Here is a 17,457-nt window from a genome sequence, read left to right as displayed (position 1 = left end):
AAAATATTAAGGAAGGTGACAGCAAAAGTGTCTTAGTTACTGGGTGCTTTGGGACATAAAGTGCTGGGAAGGGGAGCAGAGAAGAAACACTTCATGTTAAACTTTTCATATTCACAAAATTAATTTGACTGTACTCTGTAGCATTTTGCAACCTGAATTAGAATACATTTTGTGCTGGAATTGTCAGCCCTGGTTCTTACAAGATTCCTCCCCCTCTAGCTCCTGAATAAAGCCACTCTAAACTGCAGAGTTTGCAGGAGGCACAATATGAAATAGCTCCTACTTGCACTAGGGCTTCAGACATATTTGCAGCTTGAAAATGGAATCCAAGTTTTGTGCAGCATTGTTTTACAGCCCAATACTATCCAGGCAACGTAAGCTTCACTAGTGAGATTTCTACTTTCAACACTGGTGCTCTATCTGCCTTTTTTACTGAAGGGCAACTAAAAATACTTGAGCTGGGAGAGCAATGTATTGCATCAAAAATTGCTACTGTAACATGTCTGCCTCTAGTGCTCTTAGCCCTCCAATGGCCAACTAGAAAAAACTGAGCCTGAAGGTTACAGCACAGAACCAAGTCAGAGAGCTGAACTTCATTTTACTTAGTGCTTAGTTGAAATATTATAAATATGCTGCTGAAGAGCTCATATTGAGCATTTACCTTTACTACATCCTTTTTGCTGCTGTCACTGAAGTGGGCTGTTCCAACCACATATACTTTAGAACCATCCTCAGTGTCAAGCTCAGTCACAGTGCTTGGTAAAGCAGGTCTTTTCTGCCTCTTCTTCAACTTCATCTCGAGGAGAATTTTAAATGCATCTGCATCAGCTATAAATGTAAAGAAATAATAGAAAAGTACACATGATATAAAGTGCAAGTAAGAAAGACAGAAAATAAAAATGTCACCACTAAACAGCAGAGCAGAGCTAAAAGGCCATTGATTTACCACTGTAATCTTACATTCAATTCTGAAGCTACATCATTGAGAGTGCCATCACTGGAGAGGCTGCCTCCAAGCATGGGTCTCAGTCCAGGTTTCCTACCCTGTGGACACTGGGACAGGTTGTCCACGCAGTTCAGTAAGGGAAAGAGAGAAGCTGTGTGGCAGGTGAGGTGGACAGAGAAGCAAAGAATACTTAGAAAAGGTATACACTAAATTAGAGAAGAAAGAAAAAAAAAAAAAGAAAAAAAAAGAGCATTTTTAAAATTCTAAATCCAAAGTGTTCCATTTTGGGATTCTTACCTATATAAACGATAGCAACACATGGACACTGGTGTGAATATGATGGCAAAGTCACCTGCACATATTGGCAAATATAGGATACCTACAGTACCAACCTTAGCCTTTTCTGTGATTGACACACCAGGGATCAGCATAGAAAGGAAAATTAAATCTCAAGAGGTATTTATGTTAGGAATCCAATCATTCTTCCCTAGATTCAACAGCTATTTAAGACCAAAATGGTACAACGTGAGTTTAGCTCCTCTATGTTGACATGCTTGCTGTTTTTTATTGAAAACAGTAGGATCTATGAGCTCTGTTAAATGCCAGACAGCCTCAGTGAGACAGAGAAGTTTTAACTCTACATCAATGGGAAATTAAAGTCACTTTGAAGAGTCATTTTTAAGCTGTAATGAATCTTAGGGAAAAAAAAAGTATCAAGCAGGAAAGCAGAGTTTTGTTTCCAACCAACTCTCTTTCTCTGGTAAGCTGCTGCACAATTAGCAGAGGTCTCAAGAGGTCTCCAGAAGTAGGATCATAAGCCCAGGGGAAAAAAAAAAGGTTAGTGAACAGTTTGTAGGCAGGATGTCAAAGACACAGATAAATTACAGCCTCCTACCACACATTCATTTTATGAATCTGGTTTAACTGTGTGGCTCTGACCCCAGTTCTGTCCCACAAGTACTAATCTTGTAAGACATTATGTAAAAAAACAACCCCAAACCAAAAACCAACCAAACAAAAACCCCGCCAAATTAAAAGAAAGCCTACCAAACAAAAGAGGAAACCCAACCCAGAAACCAAAAGCAACCCTTCAACATCTGTCTTAGCATTTGAGCAACCTACTACTTCATGGTCAATACCCAAGAACATGGTATGTTGCAAACAGTACTGTCTGAGACAATGTTGCAGCCAAAACAGATGGTGATACTAAGGAGGAGGTAAGAAAAATGACTGAAAAAGGAAGAAGAGGTAAGGCTGTTGCATTTGTAGCACTCTCAGTCACATAATTATGAAAACAGCCATAGCAGATCAACAAAAACCCACCTAAGCAAATATCCTCCCACTATGGTCAAAAGTGGATGCCTAATGGAGAATATAATACATGGGGAAGCGTGTGTAATACCTATTTCAAATACTTTCCTAGCCCAAAGCCATTTATGGTTCAGATTCCCCAGTTTTAAAGTGGTTTCTACATATTTGGTAACCCTTAAATTAAGGATGTGATCTCTATTTATTTTTCAAGCTTTCACCTCACACATATACTCAGTACTGGATTAAATAATGCTTCATAAGAAGAAAAAATGCAATAATGGTACAGTACCAGATGTTATAATTTAAGGACAACTAAGGAAAACTCAGGAGCAGCTATGGTTTTTATTGAACCAACTTCTATATCTGGAGAAAAAAGCAACATAAAAAAAATTCATCTGCTTCTTTAGATCTGCATACACCTTCCATAGCTTCAGTCTAGGCTCTCTTTGCTCCCATGAAAGCTGAGGTTCCTAGGAATCATTCAGCAGTGTTGCTGTTACAAACTGATTTGCCCTAAGGTGGTTCAGAGCCTATTATTTGCCAGAAAGCACAATCTGAATGCTCCTATTGTTATAAATGAGCACTGTATACATTAATATCACAACACTGTATCAATATACATAAAGCAAATTCTATGAAGCCTTTGTTTTTTCTTCTTGAGAAATGCCTGTCATTATTTGATCTCACCATTTAACAGGTAAGAAAAGATACTTCCTGGGCTTCACAAGACAGTTTTGGTTGGATTACTTCTATTGCCACATCCTGCAGGCTTGCCAAAACATTATCATGCTAGCATGGGCAAAGCATTCCACTTGGGACAACTGATCAACATCATATCACTAGATGCCAGACTGTCAAAGCAAACACATGCATCACTGGCTTAGAAAGCAATAACTGAGCTTAAAACAATAGCTGAGTGTATCTGCTAAATCTAAAAATATCTACTTTTGAAAGTATGGGATCAGCAAACTGACAATCGATATGTCATTGCTCTTTCTAAATCAGATTTACACAATTGGGCCTTGAAACAAATCAAGAACAGAGTAAATCAACTACAACTTCATTAGCATCTCCCTTTTTTGCTAAAAGCCTTGTCTGTTTTAGGTAAGGAAAAGGCAAGGAGATTTTGTTTCCCTTCCAGTATGATACACCCTCCCCAGTCAAAGCAGAAACATACAGATATTCTGCGATACACTTGACGTTTCCTTTGGGCCATCATCTGGTGCATCAGAGGACGACATTGGATCTGCAGCAGCCTGTATGAAACAAATCCAAAAGGAAGCTGGGAATTATTATGAAATGTTTTAAAACATCTTTCCCTTTGTGAGTTTACTCAATTTGAACCTACTGATAATATTCAAGCAAGTAAATCATTTAAGAAGTGTCACGGTTCAAAACATCTGCAGTTTTACAACTATTTTTCCTGAGCTGTCTGAGTATGAGAATGCACATATTGAAACTAACTACTTGATGCCTATTTTAAGAGATAATATTTATACCTGACACAGAGTTTTAAAATAAACAGGATTCCAGGTAAAAAGAACAAATTTTTCTCTGCATTACTACAGCACTTTCTGTGTTGAAAAATGAAATGTGCACTGATTATTTTATACCATTTGACTGAAGTAACAGTCAGCATTAGTCTGTCAGGAGTCTGACAAAGTTAATCAGTACTCACAAGACTGAACACATCCATTCTAGAAGAGTCAGGGCCAAGTATTTGTTGGGATAAGGCAATTACAGAATATGCACATCACATCTTAGAAAGTTTATGTGCATTATGACTTTACACATATCAGAAATCAAAGTCAGAAAGGCACACAGCATGTGCAGAGTTTTGCTCTCTAAAGGAACAGAAGGCAATTCACAAGATTCCCAAAGACTAACTCTTAGATATTATCCCTAGAAGTATATGATACAGATCTTGGGCTAACAGAAACCTTTCTTATTTTTAATTAACTGGCAAGTTTCAAAACCTGTGCATAGAATTCAAACAATTCCAGTCATTCAGCCAATGTCATTCAAACCAGAATAGCAGAGTTAGTGAAGAGAAGACTCAGGAGTAAGAGAAACCTAACTTATAGAATACCTTTAGGCAACTACCTTAATTCAGAGTATCATCAGGATGATTATTGGAAGAAATTGGAATCTCTGAATAACATTAAGTGAAAAAGTTAGAGAAAGGATGAGAACCCATCATCATTTAAGTACTTTCCGAAGGAAAGACAATGAGTCAGCAAGCAGGCAACCAATCTGTCCTGATGGATATCAGCTTTTTAGCTAAAATGACTGGTTTATTTACTTTGTACTTAAACTGGTAAGGTTTAAAGCAAATCTGTACAAAGCACATCCAATCGTTAACAGCTTTCTACAAAAGTAATTGTTTTCTTCTTGCATTCCATTATGCCAAACAGGAATTTTGAGAAAACAAATCCTGAGTGTCTTACCATGGCCCCACTGAAGGCAAGGAAAAAGTTATGATATGTTTCATGGAGTAAACTCAAAAAAGTGCTACAGCTTTACAGTGAAAAGTTTAAAATACTCACAGCAACACATCATCCTTTCACTACAAAGCAAATAAAGTCTGTTCATTGACAACTGCAAGCTGCAATTGCACTGCAAATTGCAATTACATTCACAAATCTAATTTAACACCAGCTCAGCTTTTGATCACAACATATGGCTTGACTCTACTGCTTGCATACGTTAAGTCTAGTCACAATATTTTGGAAAAATTTATCCAGCTGTAACATACGGAATTATTCCTGCCACTTATGCTGGCTTTGTCATCACAGCACTAAGCCACCACATTAGGAATATGTTATTCTTTTTTTTTTATTATTAAAAGGACAAAAGAATCTACGTTCTTATACTTCATAAGATAAAAATTTCCTGAGCTTCACGTATTATACCATAAAAAGGTTTTGAGATACATGGATATGAAAGGAGAAGAGAAGGAACAGAAAGGATAGAAAAAGCATCTCAGTTTAATTTGGCAAGGAACTTCAGCCATGTTCAATGAGATTATTCATATATAATCAATTTCTGTAATTTACTAACAAAATCTTTTTCTTCTAAAGACTTAATCTCGTAAATTAGGCTATTTTATGCAATTCCTCACTTGCAAGTAGAATAGAAAAGACCCCTTTTTAACTTTTGCAACTGGAGGGAAAGAGAACCTGAAAAGAACCTAAATGTATCAAGAAAAATAGTACTCTGCTCTCCATCCCTGTTTTAAAAGGGGTCTCACACTGGCATTCTCAGTCCTAAGACTTTGCAGAACTTGTCCAAAAATCAGTGGAAGAACCTGGCTGATTCAGTCTTGACCTTCCCTGCAACTGTACTAAGATACAAACTTCATTTCCAAGCCCTACCTCAGGCTGTTGCTCCTCTTGCATTCCTGCAGCGTAGGCTTATTTTCACCAACCACACGAGAACTACAAGAAGTAAAAAGAAATGGGAGAGAATTAAAAATTAATGGCATTACCCATGGCATAAATGGCGTTTGCTCAAGAACAGTCAGAGGGGAAAAAAAAGATGTGTCTCTACAGTCTCTAATAAAGGTTGAAGTAATAAAAGCAGCAAACTGAAGAGGCACAAATGTCACTTCTTCAACTCTATTGCCATTAAAAGAATCACAACAAACCAACAGCACCACTTCCAGCAGAAGGTAAAACTAGCCTGTTTTAGTATGATTCTTGAGCCAGAGCACAGTTTCTGCAAAAAAAATCTTGCTCAACTTAATCAGTAGTTCTGTCTTGTCCATATGCACTACATCAACAGTTTTTAGGCAGATTTTAGGAATCATCTATATTTCTAGGACTTCACTGCTGCACACAATAGGAGAGCAGTCACAATCTTAATATTCAACTGTAGTAATACATGTTGTTTTACCAGTATCATGTGATCACATATATTTATAAATATGCTAGGGTTAGAAGATCAGTCAGCTAGTAGCTAGTTTGTCATCTGTGTGACAAACCTGTGAAACTAGGTTTTCAAACCCCTAGTGAATGGTTTCCATGTTTTAGTTTAACAATAAGGATGAAGGAATCTTAAAAATCCAAAGTTCTCCCTGAAGCTGGCAGAGTGCTGTGATTGGACTTCGGTGGTACTCTAGAGGTGAATACACGACTAGTGCCTATTCTGCTGATTCTCACTGCCATCCCACTAGTATTGAAGCAGTCAAAGAAAGTGCTGCTTCTTTACTACAGCATTTTGGGATACCTCCATTTGAGCTATTTCATAGTACATGTGAACAGTTTTTGATTTTATTTAATTAAGAGAGCAATCCTGAACAACTTATTCATAGAATACAATTGCAGTCCCGCTCTGAGGAATGGCCACACAAGTTTGGATCCTGCCCTATGGTCAGGTGAGGCTGGAGAAAAGCTGGCTGGCATCTGGGTGACAGCATACTTCAGCACACAAATGTGATGGCAAGCCTCCCCCTTCCCCAGATACAACAGTCTCCTGCAGTCAGATTAGTGCCCTGCATTCTGGTTTCTAGAAAGCCATTTTGCTTTCTAGGTTTGCATAAAATACATTTCTTAAAAAGAGAATTTGCCTGGGCATTATGAAACAAGTGTAATTCTGTCCACTGGCACATGCAGCAGAGGGATTTCAGGAATTTGTGCCTTCTCGCTGTTCACTGCTCATGGTCAGCCAGAAAACCGAAGATCATAGCTGCAGGCTGGTCAAGAAAAAAGCAGAGTGGCCAAGATCCTGGCTTCTGCATGGTCTCTGGAGCAAAATTCCCATGAAACCCAAGAGAGCCCCACAGCTTGAGCTAGCAACAGCTACAGACAACTCCTGAATTGTGAGACAAATACCTCATTAAAACAAAAAAACACACACTTGCACACAGTCCAAGAGCTTCATTACAACAAGCTATTCAAAAACACACAAGAAATCTGCACAAGCAACATAAGCACTCCAGTGGTTTTGCTACAAGGCACAATCTAATTTCTCAACCAGGACCTTCCTGCCTTCAAAGGAGTCAAGTCAAGGAAACCTGGATGTCCGAGCAAGCTGAAATAGCAGGTGAAGCTGAACTGCTCTTCTGCTTCAGTATTTCCACAATTTACAGGTGGTACAGACAGATCTAAAACAGCACAGCAGAAAAAAAAACCCTGCCTTGAGACCTGCAACCTGACTGGGACACACCAGCCCACTCATATCTCACTGCAGGCAGTCTGTTAGTTTTGTGGGCCTAAGTAAACTCAGCACCTCTTTCTATCCTGTCCTGTCTCTGATAGACTGGTTTCACTACTTGTTGACTTAGGCAGTAAACCACACTGGCAAGCAGGCTCAGTTTAAAAAAAACAACACTTTTTCCCCCTGTCACTCTACCAAGGCATTTTCAGTTCAGATGATCAAGCAGCTGCAGAAAGAACTACAGCACTAAAACTTGAGGAACAGCATGTAGCAGACATGCTGAAACCAACTTCCTTCTGAGTAAATACTTGTTTAACTATAGCATCACTCAGAGTGTACCAATACTCTGATGCTCAGCTTTGGGCTTGGTTCTCAACTGGTTTGTGTGCAAAATAGCACAGTGTTTTTCTGTCCATTAATCAGCTGGCCCTAAATACAACCTAAAGTTTTAAGCTTGATTAAGGCCTCCTGGCGTTTGAAAACACATCTCTTATCTACAGAGTATTCTTCAAACTAATGAACTGTTTTGTTTAAAGAACAGACTCCCATCCAAAAGCTCTACATGGTATTTTGTCCCCACCAAGTGACATTTTGGAAAACCTCATTTCATTCTCACCACTAACTAAACTATATGTCTGATACTGGTGGGGGTAGGGGAGAGATTTTTGAAGTTTATTCATGCTAACCAGCACTGTTTTTTAACTGACATACACCTTTGGAGAAAACAAGCTGTTTGTTTCCAGCTCACTGTTTCACTGCAGTTTCCAGGTCCAGCCTCTGCAGGGAACCCATGGACCAGTACTTCCATGGCCAGATGAGAGAATGGGCAGCCACAATGACAGGCAAGTCTGACACAGTTTTCTGCTAGGACAAGTGGGCCCGTGGGAATCTCATGAGTTTTGGTAAGTGCAAGGTGCTACACCTGGCTTGGGCAAACCCCCCCCACCCTCCATTATCAATACAGGCTGGGGATGAAGGGACTGAGAACAGCCCTGCTGAGAAGAACCTGGGGGTGCTGTTGGATGAGAGGCCAGACATGACCTGGCAATGTGCACTTGCAGCACAGAAAGCCAACTGTGTCCTGGGCTGCATCAAAAGCAGCGTGGCCAGCAGGGCCAGGGAAGTGTTTCTGTCCCACTGCTCTGCTCTGGGACACCTGAGCACCCCACCTGCAGTGCTGCATCCAGCTCTGGGGTCCCCAGGAGAGGACTGAGTTGGACTGAGTCCAGAGGAGACCACCAAGACTGTTAGATGGCTAGAGCACCTCTCCTGCAAGGAAAGGCTGAGACAATTGTGGTTGTTCAGCCTGGAGAAGAGAAGGCTTTGGGGTGACCTAACTGCAGCCTTCCAGTACCTGAAGAGAGCCTACAAAAACCATGGAAAGGGACATTTTACAAGAGCTGTAGTAACAGAATAAGGGGGAACGGCTTCAAACTGAAAGAAATTAGATTCAGATTAGTTAACAAGAAAAAATTGTTAACTGTCAGGGTGGTGAGGCACTGGAACAGATTGCTCAAAGAGGCCGTGAATGCCCTATCCCTGTGAGAGTTCAAGGCCAGTCTAAATGGAGCTCAGAGCAACCTGGTCTAGTGACAGGTGTTTCTATGACCTGCAGGAAGGTTGGATCTAGATGATCTTGAAGATCCCTTCAAACCCAGGAATTCTGTGGTTTTGCTTTCAGGTGCTTAGATCTGCTCTAGTTACACTGGAGGTGAAATTTTCCATGCAGAAGACCTGTTTCTAGACTCATCAGAGTACAGACAAGGTTGTGTACTCAGCTAGCAGCATCCTCCTCAGCAGCACTGGAAAAAGTCCATATATTTTGGGAATTAATCAAACACCTTAGACTCCAGGCTGACCTAGTTCATCCACGTGAAAGATAGCATCTTTGTACATCTATGTATTCACAGAAGGTATGTGTGCTATGATATTTGAAATATAATTTGAAGTCTCTGAGAGCAGACTGAATGTACCTTGCTGTTACACAGATAACCAACTGAAGAGCATGAATCTGCATGCACATCCTTCCACCATGTCCAACAGCAAGAAAAGGGGCCAATTCACATCAAATTCTGGCAACCATCTGAACAATTTACATCCATGCATTTCCAAATTTCTTGGAGTTTCATTTTCCAACCTGTGTTTTGGGCTTCTTTTTTGTTCAAAGTTTACTTTCCTAATGAAATGACGCAAAGTAACAAAGCATTTTATTTGCCTGGGCTTGTTCACCCATAGGCGAATTTTAAACAATTTTGGCTAGCAGGGAAGAGTCTCACGGTCATTTAGAGGTGCAACACACAGCACTACTCCTCCAGGAAAAAAAGATCACTGAAGATTAGAGGAGATGAATGTTAAAAAGAGATGGTCAGAAGAACTTGTCAGGGAACAGAAGGAAATTTGATCCCAAGTTGAAAAGCCACAGGCAAAAAAACTGTTCAGACAATTATTTACAGTGTTCCAAAATATGTATACTGCAATATCTCATAACCTCAAGTTTCTACTTATCATGAGATTTGGCATGAATATGTGAAACCAATCCAGTTCCCCTCCTCCAGCTACTTCAAAGGCCTGTAAGAGCCCCTTGTGAGATATATCACATACTGAAAATCTCAGACGTGACAGTGCACTTCTTACACATGCACTGGGAGATGCAGCTTTTAGGCACTCAAAGATCAGCGATTAGGAAGTATTTTTCTTCTCTTATCTGCCTGGAGACTGTCTTAATCAGGGATTCTTTCTCCTGCTTTGAGTATTACCAAGAAAATTCCTGGAGCTAGAAGAAACAAACAGAAGTCTGATCTTGCTCCTTATAACCCAGCAAGATGAGACTTTGCCTCTGAAATTTTCTTGAAAGAACTCCTTGATTATTGAATCTCCACCTCAAATGCCTTTTTTCCAGGAACTTAGAATTCTTGTGCTTATTGCACCTTTGCTAATCTGAGGGGGCCTGCCATTCACTGGGCCATTAAAAATCGTTGTTTATATATACATGTGTGAAAAAATGAAGCCCTTTTGCCAACTCTTAAGATACCTAGGCAACCAAACAGGAATTGTTGAGCGTACTGAATAAACTGCAAACCTAGAATTTAGCCGTTACTCATCTCCATTGATAGGGACCTATTTCCTCTCAAGCTCTTCTTCTTCCTACAGCACACACAGGACAGCCACTGCTACTGAGAAAAGTAGTGCCAAAGAGAGGCTGTATTTTTCCCAAAACAGCAGGTTCAGAATGGAACACACAGAAAATTTCAACATCCTCAACCAATGCTTACCCTGCACAGAGGCTGGCAAAGCAGAGGTAGAAAGAACTCCCCGCCATGCTATTTCACATCAGTCCTCCAGTTTTCCTAATACAATCCAGCTTCAGCAGCACTTCTTTACACAAAATTTTCTCATGAACTCATTTTTCATACTTGATAGCCTTGGTCGACCAAAGGGTTTCGGTTCTAGCTTCATATTAGGCATCTGAAACTCTCTTAGCTTGCAGTCTCAAGAACACAAGAGGTACATGCACTCCCAAATCAGGGCTTCTAGCAAGGTAAGTTAAAGAACAAAAGGCCCTTTCCTGTTTCATTTCAATGAGAAAATTCAAACACCACACAGACAATTCATTACAGTATCCTCCCACAGTAGGGCTAAACTTGTTCCTTTTCTGTGTCTTGCCTAAATTTCCTTCCTTCACACAGTGATTCAACTGAATCAATAAAAAAGCTCTCAAAAAACCTCTTATGCTCCTACCTATAAAACAACAGTCAGCTACTTTTTAAACAAGATTTTTATTGGATGTTTTCCTCCTGAGCTATACAGAAATTCAGAAGCATCACTTTGTTTCCTCAACAAGGATACTGCAAGAGGGAAATAAAAGTTGTCCGTAGGGTTATAATTGCTCTGTATTTTCTATGCGCTGCACACACATCAGAATAGTTAGTAAAGAAACTAGGAAAGGAGTCACCAAACTACAGCTTGTTCACCTTTTATTGAAAGGAACAGGCAAAAATTTGTTTGATCCCCTCAACAAACAAATCTAAATGTATCAATTAGTACTTTTGGTAGCTACAATATTCATTAACATTACAGAAAGCACTCACATCTCTTGGTACTCAAAGTGTTAATCCTGTAGCCTCTGAGAAAGAACTGTAGGTACATCCCTGTTTTACAAATAAGTAACTGAGGTGTATGCTTAAATGTATCTACAAATCTGACCTCTGGTAGCTAAACAAGTAGTTAGAAGGCTTGTGGAACCTTCAAAGCATTTCAATTTTGCAATCTGAATTTTCCTTTTTTTTTAATCACTGGTCCTCCTAGGATCCCCACACTCCCCACAGGACAGCACTTGCTCCTAGTAACAAGGTACCACCACTCATCCTTGCTCCTCAAAGCTGCTGTGGGAAAGGCAAGAGATAAGCCAGGGACTGAATTTCAGAGCAAGCTGTCGAACAAGTGCTTATGGGAACTCCTGTGGGAGTCCTTCAGTGAGAATATAGCACACCTCACACAGGTCATGCTACAACTGAGCCAAAACTGACCTGAACTGGACATAAGCCACAGGCACACAGAAGAGACTGTGCCACAAACAGACTCACATGAGAGCCCTCTAACACCAGTATCCCTGGCCAGAACACAGCTTCCATCAGCTTGGCATGAGACACAGCAATAAAAATTTACCTGCATCTATGTGCATTAAGTGTGCTGTGCTCTTTTCATCATCTAAACCTGCAGTTTCACTAGCAATGGATATTTGATTTAGCTGGTATAGCCTGTATACTTTACATTCATATTATGCACTGCATAAGCACACCTCATTTGAACGCTAGTACCTTTTAACAGGATCACTCATTTTATGTAAGCAGAAGAGGCATATCAGTACTTCAGAAGATACAGACCCAACTTTTCTCCCACTGACAAACCATTGCACTCTTTATTCACTGTCTGAAATACCTAACAAAGCACCTTCCGTGCTTAACATTTAACCTACTAAGAAGGCAAAACCAAAATAACAGATACCCACTTAAGTCTCAGCACCATACTCTGCAACATAAACAGAGTATTTAAGATTGATGAGGCTTTTTTCCATACTTATGCACAGAAATCTTACAAATGTTTACAAACAATCATCAGCTCCAAATGGTGTCTACTCTGTTGATAGTCTGCTCATACTCAGAAGGATGTATCAGTGGAAACCTGCCTGCCAATTAATGTAACAGCCACAAATTCAGACATTGGAATGTATTTCATAATTATCACCAAGGTGACCTTATAGCATATCCACATATTGCATGTCATCTCTTTGACATAAACCCACGCCTTTGAAACTCAACTGAGCAACTGGCTCTGTAATCACAGATGGTTGTAGAGCATGGCTCTGGTTTCTCACAACTCAGAAGTTCACAAATTTCAGAATGCATATCTTTACCCTCTGAGCATCAATGAGTTGTTCCTGCAAAATGAACTGTGCAGTCTATATGCAGCCTAAACTCAGGTAAGTGCACTCTATAGTCAACATCCATTTTCATGCTTTGGAAGGTAAAACAAAAATCAAAGACAACAACATTCATTTTGCTTGAAAGGATGTGTAGAATCATGAGAATATGTGGCCTGGGACACTCAAAACAGGTTTATCAGTGAAAGACAAGAAAGCATTCTCATATGCTCTGCGGTTTTCCAAGTTATTGCTATTACACTGACTGGAGCTACTTGATGAAATTATTAAGTATGAGGTGAATCAAGATGGCAATGCACTGCATTGCAAATTTATGAACAAACATTAGCCCAAATCCTTACTCTTTTAAGAGGTTGCAGAGGTTGTAAAGAAACTGCTAAATTTAGAAACATGGGACAGAAAGACCACAGTGATGTGGCTGAAGTCTGGACAGGCACTCAGAAACTGACAGTTTTTTAGAACCTACACATCTACCCAAGTCACTTTCCTATTGTATTCCAAAGTGAATTACGTGAATTCAGCAAAGACCTATAACAAAAATAATTGTATTAGATTTTCCTGTATCCAGCAGCTTGGGGCAAGATATCAGTACATCTCCCTCCAGGCCATGTAAAGCTATGAACCAAGTTATACTTCTGGTTTTGGAAAACCCTCTGCAAAACACTCCCAAGCAGAACAGAAGAAAAATAGCACAGCTGCTTCATGTATAAGGAGTTCTACAATAAACAGGTTTTCCACTCTGTTCATTGCCTACAAACAACAAGCAAAGGAAATGGGTCAAGAAGTTCTGTGGTGCCAATGGCTGTCAGCTGAAATATGCAGAAGCTGCATCTCAAAAGTACCAGCAGACACATTTACTTTTGCTATAACACTTTGAAACACAATCCTTACGATGGTAAAATTGGGATTTCAGAGAACAAAATAACTTTGCCCTACTGCCAAGCACATTACTTATCAGTAGTGTGTTCAGTCTGTCCCTTGCATCCTACTCTCCAAACACTATCTGTGAACAAGCTGATCTACTCTTTAAAAATCACTAGGTGAACACAAAGCTGAAAACAGTTACATGACATGGGCTCATCTTCTAGCAACAAGAAACACAGACCTACTGTGGCAGGGAACTGAAGAAAAACTCCTTAGAGACAAAAAGCTCCAGGGTAGCAAATTCCAGCCTGCAGTCACAGAAACCCCACAAGAACACCACCAACTCAGTACTATCAACACACTCACAGGAAAGCTCTTCTACTTCCAGGTCCATCTATCCAGATTGCACCACTCATTTAACCTGTAAAAGACTCTGCACTTAACAAATTTGCTACATATATTAAAAAAAAAAAAAAACAAAAACACGCTATTTCCATTACTATCTGCTGCCCTTCCAAGGAATGAGAAAACCCCACAGCAACTCCTGATCCCAGTTCTTCACACACAGGCCTTCTTTACAGGCTCACTATAACTGGCTGCTTTGCTGTACCTCTGAAGAACACCTACCTAGATTGTGCAACATGAGAGAGATGCATCCTAGCAAGGCAAGGATCTCCAGATGCAGCACGTGATTGTACACTTCCTACAATCTCACTAGCAGACATGGTATTGCTCAGCTGTGGTGTAGGCTCTTGCTCTCTCCCCAAAGCGTGCACACCCCTCCTGAGATAGACAGACCTCTCAAAATAAGAGCATGACAGTTGCACAGTCCCTAGAGACAGGGTTATTTAGCAGACACTCCCAGAGCTCCAGTGTAGTGCTTGATATGCAGGGTCATCAGGACATTCAAATTCTTGCACGTGGACATGCTAAGTTCTTGCATCCCTCAGTGATTTCAATCAAAACTGCAAAGCAAGTCAACTAAATGCAGGGGGGATGGAAGGAAGGAACGAAGGAACGAAGGAAGGAAGGAAGGAAGGAAGGAAGGAAGGAAGGAAAACAGCTCCTCTACTTTTATTTTTTTTTTGTTATTAGAAAAAGAATTGTACAGGAAGAGAACTTGTCACTGAGTGCATGAACATTTTCATACAAATCTACAAATTGTGGTTAATATTAAAGTTATGTTCCCCTGAGCCCTTTTTTAGAAAGGGAGAAAAATACTCACTGTAAAAGTTTTAAGTTCAAATACAGAACCACAGTATTAACTAACATGTTCAAAACACCTGAAATTTGAATGGCCCTTTAAAAAAAAAATTCAAAAACTGAAGATCTGATCTCAGATTCAATTCACATAGGTATTTGCAAAAACATTCATAATCTGGTACCAGCCATCACCAAGAGACTATATTGGTCAGATTTTGTACTAAATCACCTATGAAAGACAGCCAGTGTCCTGTCTCCTGACAAGACAAGTAGAACTACAGAATCCTTCTTTCCCACAGGCACTAGCTGGTAAAGCACATGCTGAAATATCACTTCAGACAGACACAGTTACACACCACTCCCATTAAATCTGGAGTACACTTATCTCTGGCCTGCTCTCATTTCCACATTTTCAAAGACTGCCCCAGATCTCTTTTTGCACTTTTCCTGAATAGCAAATAAAGAAAAAGCAGATGCTTCCCAGAAAGTATTATTTTATAAAAGCGCTCTTATGACTCTCCCACAAATAGACACCAATACCACGTGGTTCATTCACAGTTGTGGTGGCAGCAGCAGCAGTGTTTCATCATATTTACCATATGGAAGAAAGAATACAATGAAAAATCAATCTAACTCTTCTAGCACCAAGCTACACAATATCCAAGTCCATAGTTAAGATGCCGGAGTGCCAGACACTGTGAGGACTGAAATTTAAAATAAGAAACTTAAAATTGAAATTTAGAATATAATAGTCAAATCAAGTTACTGACTCTTGAAAGTCTACTACCACCAACAGCTGGGCACAAACCAGAGCCACAGACAACCCAGATTTTTCAATTAATAAGCTCATTTGGCTTAGGATAATTAAATGGACATGTATTTTCCCCCTACTGTGTAAGGTCTATCCCCTACTAAAATACAGTAGAGAAACCCCTGAAATCTGTTTTGTTGTTGTTTGTTTGTTTTTGTTTTACTCTGTTAGCTTTCCAAGAAGGAATAATTATCCATTGATGAGGTGAACAGTAGTTGCACAGACACACAAAATGGAGAACTGTTATTCCAGACACCCTGCGTATTTCTTTCAACTAGTATTGTCACCACCACATTTGCAAAACAGCATTTAACTTGTAAAAGACCATCCCGCTCTCTCACTTTTCTAACCCATCACTTGCAACTTTCTGCAAAGTTTTACCACAGAAAAATACTCTCTTTCTTCCTGAAAGCTAGCAAAAATAAACACACCTCTGTTTTGTGGACATCTGCATCAGTACATGTATTTTCCCCAGGAGAAAAGCCCAGGCTATGTCTGTGACACGAGTGATGTTCAAGAGCTAGGTTAATTTAAACTATTTTCAGAGGTGAATTCAGAAAAAGCCACGAGTGTTTAGAGACGGAAAATAAAAATAAAAAACAAAAAACCAACACCAAAAAAAAACCACCACAAAAGTCCGAGTCTCGGCTTTTCCGCAGCTCCGCGCCAAAACCAAACAATTCCCACGCTCTTATCACCAAACACCTGGATCAGGAGCGCTGTGCCACGTCCGCGAACCCCCAAAGAGCAGGGAACAGCCGTAACGATGGAGCTGAGGACACGCGGGCCCGGGACCTTACAAACGGCCCCAAGAATCGCATTTCCCCACAGGTTTCCTGCCCAGCTGCAGCTCCTCGGCCGGCAGGACAGGGCAGCGCGGGCCCCCCCCGCGGGACACCCCCGAGGCCTCCCGGCCTCCTCTAGCCTCGCGAGCGGGGCCGAACGCCTCAGCCCGCCCGCTGCAAGGCGGAGCTCGCCCGCCCGCCGGGAGAGGCCCCTCGGCCCCGCCGCCCGCGGGGTCACCTGCGGGGCAGCGCCGGACCAGCCCCGGCTACAGCTCTCTCGCCAGGCCGGGGGAGCGCCTCCAGCAGCGGGAGCGAGTACGGCCGCCGCGCCCCGGCCACCTCCCTGCCCAAGCGGGCGCTGCCCGGCAGCACCTCCGGACCGGTACCTGCAGGGGCAGGGCCCGGTGCGTGCCGAGGGCGACCAGCGAGGGGGCACGGCCGCGCCGCTTGTAGCCCCCTCCCCTCCTGCGGGGCACCGGGACAACCGCGACACCCACCATCCGCTCCCTCTCGCACGCACCCGCCGCGACCGGGGTCGGCCCCAACACGTCCCCGCCGCCACCCGGCCCGGCGGGACGCGGCAGCGCGGCCGCCCCCCGTCCCCGCTGACCTGCCGTGCTGAGCGATGGGAGCGGCGGAGCCGCCGCTGGCCGGGGCGCTGCGGGCGGAGCGGGCGCGGGGCGCGTTAGCCGGACAACGTGCTGCACGATCAGCGCGGGGCGAGGCCTCGCGGGGCACCCTGGGCTTTGTAGTCCTCTTCCGCTCTCAGCCGCACGGTAGCGGGCGGCAGCGGACTACAGCTCCCAGCCCGCCGGCCCCTCCTCCTTCCTCGGTCTCCCCGCGCGGCTGCTCCGCCCGTGGCCGCTCCGCTCCGCGTGGGCCGCCGTCCGCGCCGGGTCCAGCGGCCGCTCAGATCCCTGCCGGCGGAAGGGCCTCCAGG

At 42.0% G+C, this 17,457-nt stretch overlaps 1 protein-coding gene across 1 annotated transcript in view; it reads right to left on the bottom strand.

Moving 5' to 3' along the window:
• TRABD (TraB domain containing) overlaps nt 1-17,144 on the bottom strand; it is a 30,323-nt gene extending 13,179 nt beyond the window's left edge. The window contains exons 1-4 of the mRNA XM_062491023.1: nt 17,015-17,144; nt 5,632-5,694; nt 3,435-3,513; nt 662-828 (exon numbers count right to left, since the gene is read on the bottom strand). Of these exons, the coding sequence (XP_062347007.1) occupies nt 662-828; nt 3,435-3,513; nt 5,632-5,655 (270 nt within the window). The 5' untranslated portion in view covers nt 5,656-5,694; nt 17,015-17,144. The remainder of the gene's footprint in view (nt 1-661; nt 829-3,434; nt 3,514-5,631; nt 5,695-17,014) is intronic.
• Nucleotides 17,145-17,457: the final 313 nt, after the last annotated feature.

Source organism: Cinclus cinclus, chromosome 4, assembly GCF_963662255.1.
Source record: "Cinclus cinclus chromosome 4, bCinCin1.1, whole genome shotgun sequence".
NCBI classification, from domain to species: Eukaryota; Metazoa; Chordata; class Aves; order Passeriformes; family Cinclidae; genus Cinclus; species Cinclus cinclus.
This window is presented reverse-complemented; position numbering and strand designations above follow the sequence as displayed.